The sequence below is a fragment of the Lacerta agilis genome, chromosome 2, assembly GCF_009819535.1.
Source record: "Lacerta agilis isolate rLacAgi1 chromosome 2, rLacAgi1.pri, whole genome shotgun sequence".
Lineage (NCBI taxonomy): Eukaryota > Metazoa > Chordata > Lepidosauria > Squamata > Lacertidae > Lacerta > Lacerta agilis.
The window spans coordinates 81,626,586-81,639,402 of record NC_046313.1 but is presented as its reverse complement, the minus strand read 5'-3'; the positions used below and the strand labels follow the sequence as shown (position 1 = coordinate 81,639,402).

General features: G+C 43.4%; 1 protein-coding gene across 9 annotated transcripts in view; it reads right to left on the bottom strand.

The window, feature by feature from the left end:
• Positions 1–8,270: 8,270 nt before the first annotated feature.
• MGLL (monoglyceride lipase) overlaps positions 8,271–12,817 on the bottom strand; it is an 86,378-nt gene continuing 81,831 nt past the window's right edge. For 7 of the 9 annotated variants that reach the window (XM_033141053.1, XM_033141046.1, XM_033141050.1 and 4 more), the window contains 3 exons: positions 11,334–11,549; positions 9,335–9,379; positions 8,271–8,799 (listed from right to left, as the gene is read on the bottom strand). In XM_033141053.1, coding sequence (XP_032996944.1) covers positions 8,716–8,799; positions 9,335–9,379; positions 11,334–11,549 — 345 coding nt within the window. In that variant the 3' untranslated portion in view covers positions 8,271–8,715. Of the gene's footprint in view, positions 9,380–11,333; positions 11,550–12,817 lie in introns of all 9 variants that reach the window. The other 2 variants (XM_033141045.1, XM_033141049.1) reach the window with 1 other exon arrangement.

Genomic DNA, 12,817 nt, shown 5'->3' with positions numbered 1-12,817 from the left:
ATGACACACAAAATACAAGAAGTTGCTTTGCAAAAATGTGCCTTTTAGGAGAGGTATAAATTTTAGTACCGTCGCAGGCCAGCATAATGCCTTTTACAAGACCTTTGCACTAAAATGCTAAAGATGTCTAAAAAAATCATGAACAGGTGTGGAAATATGGGGAACTGAACTTAAGAATGGGAAAATGAGAAACGGAGGAAAAACTGAAATTGAGAGATCTGCACATGCACAGTTGTTACTGAAGTGCAACTTGGAAGTACGCGGAAACAAAGGATACCTGAAGGGGACTAGGCTATTTGCTTTAGTAAGCATGTGGTGCTGGTGGGCAGACCTTAAAATGACTTCATCAAAACATTCTTTGCAGTGCAAGAAATTCCTGACAAGATCTAGGTCATGCTGTCTTCATCTCAAAGCTGTTCTGTGAGTTGTACTCAAACTGATTTATCCAATGATAAACAGCAACATTTGTAATTCTGGCTTAAAGTGAAATGAAACATACTACCTTAACACGTTGCAGCCTGCATCTGATTAGATGCTGATGGAAATGTTGGATTCCATGCTTCATTCTCAATTCCACATCTGACATTTCTGGAATAACAGTAATACCGGTTCCAGACAGGAGAAAAAGACCTGAGTTAGAAAAACCCAGAGGACTTAATAGAAGTGGTTTGCCAACATCAATTCAGCTTTTGTAGAATTGGCTTCAGGTGTGGGGTGGTCAGGTGGCTTTACTTCTCAACATTGTTCCCTCCACCCAATATTTGTGCATGTTTTACACACATTAGCCACAGTACACTGCACAATTGTGTGCATTTAAACTCCCATTAAAAGAAGTGGCATTAAGATCACCTACTTCTGTGCTGAATGCAGGCTCTGCTTTGCAATCTATTATAGGGCAAGCATACAGTGTGAAGAGGCTTGAATTTGTCTTTGATACTCAAGTATCATGGTCAAATGCATAGAAGGACAAGCAGTTTCATAAACCTTAATAAATAAACGCCCCAGTGAACCAAACTGTACCTTTGCTTTGTACCCTTCCTGTGCTATGGCAAATGGCCAACACCACCAGAGGAAAAGACACAGAGAGAACCCAGATCATCCAATAAATAGCTCTTGTGATATCCTATTCGGCATTAGTTCAGGTGCAGTGTCACATTCTTTTGTAAAATAAATAAATAAATTGCCATTGTGAAAATAATATTCAAACAAACACCAAAAAGAATTGAGTGAAAATAGGGAAGGAGGACATGGAAAAGATGATTTAAGGTGCTTTGACCATATAAACCCAAATATACTGGACCACCAAATAGGATGCAGAAGTCTAAAAAAAACACAGCTGACCAAATGTTCCCATATTTATCTTCTTCGTGCTCATGTTTATACACGGCCAGTTCAGATGAGGACAGGGAGTGCAAATCATTAATCCATCATTGTATACAGGGCAATGACGTTGTCTTCCAGTGTTAAAATACAATGTGTTTGGCTGAGTGTATGGCCAATAGGTCATGGCCCCATGGTAAATTCCAAATAGTGGGGTTATACTTCAACAAAACATGCATATCTTTGATATGCCTTTCAGGAAAGCTAAATTAATCATTACCAGGGAAACATCACCCCCAAAATGGCTTGCAACTGGACAATTCCACATCATGTTGATAAGGAAACCAATTTCCACCTCATATCACCAAAATCTCAGAGATGGAGACAACATTGTATAGTGGAGAGTATGAGGCATCCACTAACTCTAGTGCACATGTTTTTGTCAAGGGAGGACCATTTGATAGTAGTGCTTTGGAACACTCCTTTTCTCTTCGTCATGGAAATAGGTTATGTCCACCTGAAATCTGTCAAAGAATCACTGGTATAAGTGGGCCACTGCTCTTCAGAAGCCTGTTAACCCACCCAGGTCTTCTAGGTGCTCTGAGAGTGCAGATAGTACAAAACAGACTGAAGGTGTTCGAGTAGGAAATGTTCATGGATTTGTAACGTATGAGGCCAGAATTCTTCCTCCTGTCCAAAAGTTGGCGTGAAGCCATAGCCCCGCAGCTTTGTAAACTTGTACATCATTATCAGGAGCCTGAGATGCTTTCAGGATGGACACAGCAGGTTAGCCACTGGTCAAATCAAGTTTCACTTGGACTACGTAATGTGGACAAGCCCACAGTTCCAGTTTGTACCTTGAGACACCTCTGATCACCATTGTTTGCAAGCTTGTCACCTTATGCCCAGGTGCAGCAGTCACCTGGTACTGCACCCCATACTTGTTTGCTCTCAAGAGAAAAGCTGCATTCTTGACTTCATTCTTGTGGATGATTGACAGTGCAATGAAGCTGTTGCTATATGTTTAGACACCTGGATCTCGTCCCCACAGGGCTGGGAATTTGGAACTGAGGTCTGCAGTTCCCTCCTTAAGTGTTTTACTTTCTTGTTCTTGATGGAGTCTGTGCTGCCTCCAAAACTCACTCCCCAAATCATCCCCCAAATTGTTGCCTGCTTCCTTGCATTAATTCCACCAGAGGAAAGTACGTGTCCAGGCAGCAAGTGTCCCACTGGATGGGCCAATACCTGGCTGTAGTAGACTTTCATCTGCCCTGAGCAGCATGCAAAATGATGAGTCTCTCACACCTACTTATGAAGTACTAAACCTTCAGAGTACAGAGAAATAGTTAAAACTGCAAGCACCATTTGCTCTAAATGTTGGCCTCCTGCAGGGTTGGCTTGATCTTCTAGCTATGTTTGCATTCTGCTGTCTACTTGTCATAAAACCCCACCCAATTAATTTCCTTGGATATTCCAGTTCCCCTCCCCCCCCTTCACCTTACAGTGGAACTGAACTGTTGCCTTGGCAGCTTGAAGCTCTCTCTGAAAACACTTGGCTCACAGCCTCCCAGCTCAACAACCCCAGCAAAAAAAACAGTAAAAAAAAATATATTAGGATGGATTCCCGATAGGAGATAGCAGATGCAAAAATGTGGCAGATGATGAGATTTTCTTAGAGCACAGGTGGTTGCCTTTGTTACTGAAGATATATGATGGCTGGCTGAGATATTTAAAAGCAAATGTCAGCCAATGCTAGGAAAAATAAACATTAGGTATTAAGGGCGAGGGTCCCTAGCGCAGCGGGGGGGGGGGGCCAAGGGGGTTCTATCTTGCACCTCTTATTGGTAACAGGTTTTATTAGCTGTTCGAGGTTCAGCGTTTCCAAGGATGTAGACTGCAAGAAGCCTCCTAAGGGCTTCTCCAGATGTCATTTTTAATGTGCATTCATGGTGGATCTGTGCAAATACCAGTATTGGGATGGTTATACGTGATCCTTTTTTCCACACTGTGCCTGGAAAAGTTTTGGAGTGGACATATTGCTTTTTTTTGTAATTGGGAGTATGTCCCGTGGCTTCCTGCTGAAACTTTTCATAATGCTCGTAACTTTCCATAATGTTCAATGGTTGTGGTTGTTTTTGTCCCACTTTTGTTGTGCTTTATAGTGCCCCTCCCAAAGGCAATAATTCAGTACAGTAAAGTAAAAAAAAAAAAAGTGGAATGTGCGGGTGGTCCAGTATAAATCCACCACTGATTAATTCACCAGTGACGTTGCAGAATACACACACTAAAAACACACACACATCCATTTGGAGAGGCCCTAAAACAGCTTAAAAGGATATAATTGGGATTCTAAGCTCTTGTGTACTGTGGGCCTTGTTCCCTCAGGCTGGAAATGAAATGGCTTAAGAACACAGGCATTTAAGAGCAACGAAGTATCATGGGAAGTGTACGTGCATTTCAGAAGCTGGACAGAGGGTGAAGTGATGGTGCAAAGTGAAGGAGGGGCAGGTATACTCAATGAAGGTGCCATATTGGAGACATGGGAGGTCTAATAAGCTTAGAAGAGTCTGCTGGCCCATCTACTCCAGCATTCTGTTCTCACAGTGGCCAATCAGGTGCCTGTGGGAAGCCCACAAGGGGAAAATGAGTAAACATTTATATGAGCAATCAATGGCATTTTAGCATTTATTCTTTGTGCCCATGCTCTTTCTTTTCAACCATGTGAAAGTGTATGCTATAGTCTTCATCCATGCGGGGTTCCCAGCCTGCACTTCAAAATGGCTTTGTATTGCAGGGGAAGACAAAAAGCCCTCGCTGACACAATCCAGTGCCATCAACAAAGAGAGTGAGCATGTGCCAGTACATCCTGTTCTAACCTGAGTTTGCATTCCCAAAGGCCCCAGTCTTTAGAGTGTAGTAAAGACTTGAATTATCATTTGCAGAATGTCCCTTACTCCCCTCCGGTTAATGAGATAGCTGGTCTATTTATCAAATATTAACCGGGTAAAAGCACTGTTGTTGTTTACAAAAGAGAAACAACCAAACACCTCTGTAGCTCTTGATATAATTGGGTAGATATAAATGCTCTCAATCATGCCATACTCAAAAAACATATCTTTATTATTAGTGTTCATATACATATTATTTTTCTTTTTCTCTCAAAAGTATCTAAGTTGTACACATTCTCCTCGCTGTAAATACAGGCATTTCAAGTGTGTATGTATGTTGAGTGTCTAGTACTGTGTGAGTTGGAGCACAAATGAAACAAGCAGAAACAGTGGCACAGGAATTACTTGGAAAAATAAGTTATCTTGGTAAGATAATGTCATCAAAGTGGTAAGGTGACTGATATAAAAAGAGCAGGCTCATTATAAAACGTTGTGCCAGACATGTTATGGGAAGGCTGGTTGTCATGCCACGTCGGGTGCATATGATGGCGGTTATATACATTAGTTACACACAACTATTGCTCTGTCATAAAGGAACTAAGTTCTCAAAGGGGGGAAACTCCCTGTTGGTCCCCAGCACAGCAGTCTGGAAGCTGATACAAGTTCTGGAGAACTTTGCTCTCCAGAAACTGCATGCATCAAACAAGTTAAAATTGTGGATGCTTCTGGTGAACTCTAGTTTGGGATTTTAAGGTAGGGCAGGCCTCTGCAATTTGTCATCTGCCAAGCCGAGCAACAACTCACTCACCAATGTCTGAGACTCTGTAAGACTCCCACTTTTGCTGCATGTCTAGGATTGTAAAAGCAGAAAACTTTGCAGACTACAGGCTAGATTGTAGTCAGTATGGTGGGTCACAGGTTGTGCAGGCCTGAGGTAGGGCAGCCCCAAGGAGCTTCAGCTGGTTTAATGTAGATTAGCAAGGCAAGCTCCTGAAGATCACCACTACAATTTCTCTCTCTTTTTTTATCAGGGCAGGTGCAAGAGGCCACAGCTATGGCCATAATGCAGCCTGTGGCTCTGCCCTTTTTTTCCCACAACAGGCTCCCCAGATCCAAATGCTGCCCCTGGCTGCCAGCTGTGGTTGCTCACCAAGTTGCTTTCTATAGAACACTGCAGAAGTCCAATTTCCCAGCATGAGCAAGCTTAGACTTGACAGGTTTAACTACAGCAGAAATTATTTTTTGTTTTAGAGCCTTCACTGGTGTTGATCCAGCACAATTCAGTTTACAAACTGTTGTTTATTCTACCCCAGCAGGAATATAAATCTTTTTTCGAATTCCCCAACATCTAGCAAATGAGTATTATTTAAATTGTCCCTCCCTTTTTTGTGAAAGCAATACTTAAGCAGTTAGTTCTATTCTTTTAAAAGCTCCATGGCAGACTGAAGCTCAATAGGCCTATGCGAAGGTGGCCAGCTTCTATTTGCTCTTAAAGGAACATAACCTCCCTAACTCACTTTCCTGGTTGCATTTCCCCAAATGCATAGTCCTTAGCAAAATGAATGAACATTCGCTATCACCTTCCCAGTAACAGTAGTTATCGCTTTCCCAATAAGTAAGTGTCTGGTTTTTCAAACCTATGCATGACTTTTGACAATTGAATAGTTTCCAATCCACTTGTCTCCAACCTGTGATCCTCAAGATGTGGTTGCAACCCAGCTACTCCCACCAGTCCCAGCCACCATTGGCAATTGTCAGGGGGATGGGGAGTATAGTTCAAAACATCTGGAGGGCACCAGGTTTGGGAAGTCTGTTCTGACTCTTCTTTATCTATTGCTTCAAAGCTCAGGAGTTACAGCAGGCTTTCTCTGGACAAATTTATTCAAAGGCACTGAACTTAGAACCTCTTCTGGGCATGTATACAATAGAGGCCAGCTCATGTGTGTAGGAGTTAAATGCAAAAAAGCACTTCTCCTCCGAGGCAGCCAGCACTGACCTAGATTTCTCACACTGTGGCTGAACTCCCAGTTGACTTGAATAGGTGAAGAATTAAGCTAACATGCACATCTTTGGAATACTCTCCACCTTGATTGCCATTTTAATGTGCAATGTGCATTTTCTACTTCTGTGCCAACTGTTGCTTATCCATGCAGCTTACCTGATTGTGTGTGTGTGTTTTTTTAAAGCTTATAAATGCAAGGGCATTCACCTTAGCAAGTCACCACCCTTGCAATATTGCCTGTTCCCTCAGCTCGTGGAATGGGAAAATAAGCCTATTATGAAGCTAGAAGAACAACAGTGTATCTAATTCACTGGGCTTTTGCCGCTGAAATAATTCTCCCACAGCCCAGTCTCCATTTTAGTAACCCACAGGCCACAACTACAGCTGCACTGGTTCAGTCAGCTGAGCTCTTATGGTAGGGCCAGTCCTCTGTGATGTGAAATATCCGCAACCAATAATTAATTGAGGGGCCTGTCAAAGGAAGTTTTAAGCACCCTGAAATGGTGACAATTAATTCTATAACAAAAGGCAGCTTTTTTTTTTTATCTGGATGAACTGCTAGGAGTTGCAAAAGTCTGTGCAAACCAGGCGACTGTTACTCCTACAGTGCTTCTCTTGCTGAGGTCTTGTGATGTGTTAAGCTTCTGCCATTCACACCCTTATTAGAGAACAGATCAGAGCTAATTAAAGTTAGATTCGGGGGCTGTTTGTTATTACACAAAGTTCTCTTTCACAGTTCCCAAAAGGAACTGGCTTTGGAGGTGGGAAGTGAAACTGTCATAATCTAGGTGGTTTTGCAATACAGACTACTGGTCCAGCTGAAAAATCTCAACAGCGGGGAATGCTGTGTTGTTCGCCCCCAGTGCAAAGCTGAAAGACCAGCAGGTGAAGAGAGTTCAAACTCCTGCTGGGCATCTATTATATAAAGTCCTATCCACTATCCATACCCCTCTAGAGCAGAAATGCATGGTAAAAGAAGGACTGGCACTCTTGTAGAAAGATCATGGTAGGCACCCCAATGGAAAACTTTTAAACTGATTCTCTTTCCAAGTCACTTTAACAGGAGACTAGCTCAACAGTGCTGACTGTGTTATTCTAGAGGGGGAAACAGTAATAAATAGAAGAATTTTGCTGCAAAGCAAAGTTGGCAGGCACCTCATAATCCTCACACTGGTTAGGGTGGAGGAGGAGCACTTTTACACAGCCTTTCAACAAACATGGCAATTTTGGGCTGCCTGAAAGCACTGTTGGATAGCTGTTTTTGACTAGCCATGGGCTGCTCCTTCATATTTTCCTGGTGCAGATGGATCTGGGCTGGCCAAGCAGCTAGTCCCAGTGAAAGCTAATACCCCAAGGTTGTTGAGATAAAGAGATTCCACATAACTGTCTTGCTCTCAAATCCCCTCCCTCAGAGATGTGTACCATTTTATCCATTTCCTCACCCCTCGACACAGATCCCAATCTTTTTTTCATATGCAACAAGCACTCTCACCCAACGGGTGGCTCTTTTCAATTCTTAGCGCTGCCCATTTCCCCCTCCTCAAATAAGTATTGCCAAAAAAATGTTAGCCCTACTATGCTAGTCAAGCTTCCAGGGCCCCCACATACCACGGACTCTGAGAATCCAGTAATTTTTACAATCGCCTCCTGTCCCCGACTCTTCCATTACTTTGGCTTCTTTCTTTCACTCCTTCCCCTTATTTCTCTTCCATTACTTTGGCTTCTTTCTTTCACTCCTTCCCCTTATTTCCTTCCAAACATGGATAGAATAAAAGAATGGGGAGACAAACACTACCCTACCCCCAAAGGCAAGCTGTTTCTGTCTGGTCCATCCTAATTAAAAGGAGGAATAGGAGTGTGAGAACTGTGGAAAAGCAACAGGTGGCTACTCCCTGGTTTTCAAGTGGCAACTGCATTCATATTGCAACATGGCAGAGTTAAACTTGTGCTGCCTGGAAATCCCCTAAAGGGACACACGTTGCAGAAGCAACATCCCCTGCCTTCACTCTATACTCTGTTCCTCCTTCTCCTCCTCTAGAAACCTCTGAACGACCTATAGAGACATTATATATTATATTTAATATTTTTTTTAAAATATAACTTTTGACTTTACATCTTAAGTTATCAGTTAACACAAATAACAAGAAAAGCAGCCCCTACGTGTATTTACAGATTACAGTTCTTGCACAGAAGAAGGATTTGGTTTCTGGAAGCAGAAGTAACAACATCAGCATCTCTTTTGCGTGCTTAAGAGTCTACGCCTTAAGGCTTGTAGACCTCTATGTTAGTCCTGTTCCTCAGTGGCGTCATTTCTGGGGCTGATCATTAAACGGCGCTACATCTAGAGTGCTGTTTGCACTGTTCCTGTGGCCTGCTGGACTCCTCCTTGTTCTCGAAGCCCTGAGGGCTGAGAGGCCCTTTCAGCCTGGCCTGATCCTAAATCTAAACACTGTCATGGCCTGAATTCACACAGGAAGAGACTTCGCCAGCAGCCTAACTTCCTTCCTAGCTCCATCTCCATCTGACAAACAACATTTCCCTTTGGGTCTGTTTTGTAGCCTTGGAAGTAGAGGAGGGAGGAATTGTCACCTGGCAAGAGTAGAAACTGAATGACATGGAAGATGCCAATTATTTTTTAAAACATTCCGAAGATTATTGCAATATTAAAAAATGGAGAAAAAATACCTCAGCACCTCAGGAACTCCCTGGACAACAAAGAACATGTTTAGAGAGTGTTGTGGGCTTTGAGGGGGATTCAAGGAAGTCCCTTAAAGCAGCACCCCCAGCCAGGAAGTCTGTACTGATACAACATTCCCGTAGCTCTTTCTGCTGGGAAGAAAGCGCCCTTTAAATGGCTGCGTGGCAACCCCCCCCCTCCCCACAACGCCACAGGAAATGTCTGTTTAAAAATAACATATTTCAGGAGTCCCTTTAAGAGAAACATTTTTGCCCCCGAAAAGAGGTTGTAAAAAACAGAAAAGGAAAAAATATCTTCCTGGAATAGCCCAACAACCATTTAAGAAGGTCTCAAGCCAGCTTTTCTTTAAGAGCGACGGGCTTCTTCAGCTGCTGAGAGTTTCTGACTAATCCATGACTGTATTTCCTTAAGGACAGATGCAGTCACCTCAGGAAGCTCTTTGTGGAGGGCATGATAAGCCTCGTCATACACCTGCAAAGAGAATGAACAGGCATGGTTAAAGGCACAAAGCCATAGCTATGTAGACCCATCAATTTCAATGGGTCTTCTCTGAGTAAAACCTGGTTGAATATGACCCAATGTATCCAAAGATGTTGGCACCATGCATCAAAACAACCCATTTGGGGGCTTTCTGCTGCCTACTGACAGTGGTGGCTTCCTGTCTGCCAGGGCAAAGGTTAACCCACCACCACTGGCACCCATGACTCCTCTCTGCCAGTGGAGATTCAGAGAAGAGGACACTATGTGCCATCCTAAACCCCTGCTCTCACCACCATCAACAGCAAGGGTGGGGATTAGGATTGCACAACAGGCACTGTGTTGTATATGAATGAACTCCACAAGCTTACAGTAACACCCTTCACATCCTGCAAGCAACTGTGGGCACCTGTGATCTGCTAAAATAGAACTGCACTTTAGACTAGCACTTAAACATGTATTAACAAGTCATCTTTCCCCTAATGCTCCGATGCACACAGAGTGGTAATGCTAGCGTCACAAAACCAAACAGAGATTGAAAAAGAAACTCCATATCTCTCCCTTCTTCAACTGATCTTAACTACTGTTTGTAACCATGGATTGAAAGCAGGTGCCGAATGTCAGCATGTACCATCCCTTTTGTACAAAACTACACTGCATGCACAGTAATTCTTCATAAATACTTCAAAATGGCTCGAAAGGCAGCTTGTTTCAAGCTGCTCATCAACACCTGATAAAAATACACTCTATCCCTCTTTTTTTGTTTACTCTCCTATTGCTAGAGCAGATGTTCACTCAAACATCTAATGAATAAAAATTAAGTGTAATTTAAATATTTTATGGTTGTGAAATCCTAGTAGGTGTTGCACTCCCCGTTTTTGTTTTTCTGCACATGCTTCCCATTACTAACAGCATCAAGGAAGAGCTGGCTAGCCTGTTGTACCAATTGCTACCTCTACATGTTAACTTCCTTGTGTTCCGGCTGAAATCAATAGAATGTTCACCCTACTCAGAATAGACCCAGTGAAATTAATGGACACGGCTAACTGGGGTTCATTAATTTTAGCAGGTATACTCTAAGTTACTGTATTTTTCACTCCATAGGACACACCAGACCATAGGGCGCACCTTGTTTTTAGAGGAGGAAACAAGAAACAATTTTTTCCCTGCTCTTCCTCCTCTAAAAGCCCTGTTTTTTTGAGGATCAGCTAAAAGTTTTGCAGCTTTTTTTTGCAAAGGGAAAAGCCCTGTATTTTTGAGGGTCAGTTAAAAGTTTTGCAGCTTTTTTTGCAAAGGGGGAAAAGCAAAGAGGAAAACCCCCATTTTTATGGGGTTCAACTCACATTTCTGAAAAATCTTAAGGAAATGGAGCCATTTCTACCGTTTCCAGACAGATAATCTAATCAGCCAGTCACATGTCGCTGGGGAAACAAACAACCTCCCTCTGCAGCACATTCAACAAAGGAGGCCTGGGCAAGGGGGCGGGGCCGAAAGGGAGCCGGGACTCTTAGCTCTCTCCCAATCTCTTGCTGATCAGCTGCTGAGCGGGGTCCTTTCAACATCCCCCTTTCTCTTTGTAAAATAAAAAGCACGATCTGCTTTTGGCCCCCGGGAAATTCAGCTCCAGGGACCACCATTCGCTCCATAAGACGCACAGATATTTCCCCTTACTTTTTAGGAGGAAAAAAGTGTGTCTTATGGAGCGAAAAATACGGTGGTTGGGTGGCGTCCAATGGTATTTATTTCCAAATAAATGTGCTTAGGCCTACTTAAGTATTGCCTCAGAATTTAACTCATATCAGCCTGTGGAAGATAGAGAAGTTGACACATGCCTCTCCCCCAGGTGAGGTTTTCCTCTACAGTGCCTCACATCAGTCGGAAAGGAGCCCAATCGAACTGCCAAGCAGTAAACACTGATCCCTTAATCCTACAAAAAAGTCAAGATAACCTTGAGAGTTTTATCCTGGCTTGGTGCCGTATCCATCAGCAAATAAGAGCCTTTGATATCGCAGAGTTTGTCAGGTGAACCATGGAGCACCAGCATCGGAAGAGTCAGTTTGGGGAGCGCACGCTCTATTTTGGCAATGGCATTCAGCAACTGGATGACGAAGGAGACTTTCATGCCGCCATGGTAAACTAGCGGGTCTGTGGTGTAAGAGTCAACCTGTTGAAATAAAAGGGACATTTAATGAACATTTTATGGCTTAACCAACTCCTCAATGGATACTTGCTTTAAAGGCAGCACATTTTAACAGACAGACACCTTCTTCTCATGTGGTGAAGCCTCCACAAAGGTTCCCAATTTTGACTGCAGTCACATGAGAGGTTTTAATTTATATGCTGCCTTCTACAGAAAACCACGTTCAAAGCAGGTCATAATACACAGCAACAAAAACAATACAATTCGGTTTTTGAAAAATCAACACAAAGTATCAATAAGCATCTCAATTCCAAAGTATTTCAATATTAAGCAGGACATAGTGCTACTTCAATTATATTAACAGTAAGAGAGCATCAACCTCCTTTCTCTTTTGACTCGTTACAGAATTCTTCCATGGACTCTGCTGTGAGATTAGCTCCTTCTTTCCTCAATTGGTAGCAGTGGTGGAGGGCCACCACTGAGTCTGGTGGGGCTCCTGCTGCCCCCACTCCCTGTAGTGGCCCTTGACACAGCAGGGGGCCCTCCTCTTTCTTGGACAATAGGAGGCAGGCACAGCAGCAGCAAAAATTAAAAGCCAGTTTAGCCAGCAAATGCCACCATCTATCGTTTTAATTCCCCCACAATGCCTCTGGAGCTCCATGTACTATTGCACTAAAGCAGCACAGTCTTGGAGCCCCAAAAGCATTGTGGGATAATTAAAATGGCGGCTGCCAGCCACAGCCACCTGGGCTCAAGCCCTGGGCAAAGGAAAACCAGTGGACCAGCAATGAGAGGAGCAGGGTGGCTGAAGCCAGCACATGGGGTACGTGGTGGGCCCTCCTGAGGGTTCAGGCTACTGGAAACTGCCTGGCAGTGCTGATCTCCGCAGCTGTGTAAATAGTAAGTATGAATAGCAGGTAACATAGTTTTTCTGAAATGGACTTTGCTCAATACTCATGGGAGATGCTCCATGTGCCGGAAGTTCAGTTTCTTGTTGGTTTGGGGTGGTTGCTTTGATTTTTTTTTAAAGGCAGATATGCTTTCTAGAAGGGACGCGGGTGGCGCTGTGGGTTAAACTACAGAGCCTAGGGCTTGCCAATCAGAAGGCCAGCAGTTTGAATCCCTGTGACGGGGTGAGCTCCCATTGCTTGGTCCCTGCTCCTGCCAACCTAGCAGTTTGAAAGCACGTCAAAGTGCAAGTAGATAAATAGGTACTGCTCTGATGGCAAGGTAAACGGTGTTTCTGTGCGCTGCTCTGGTTCACCAGAAGCAGCTTAGTCATGCTGGCCACA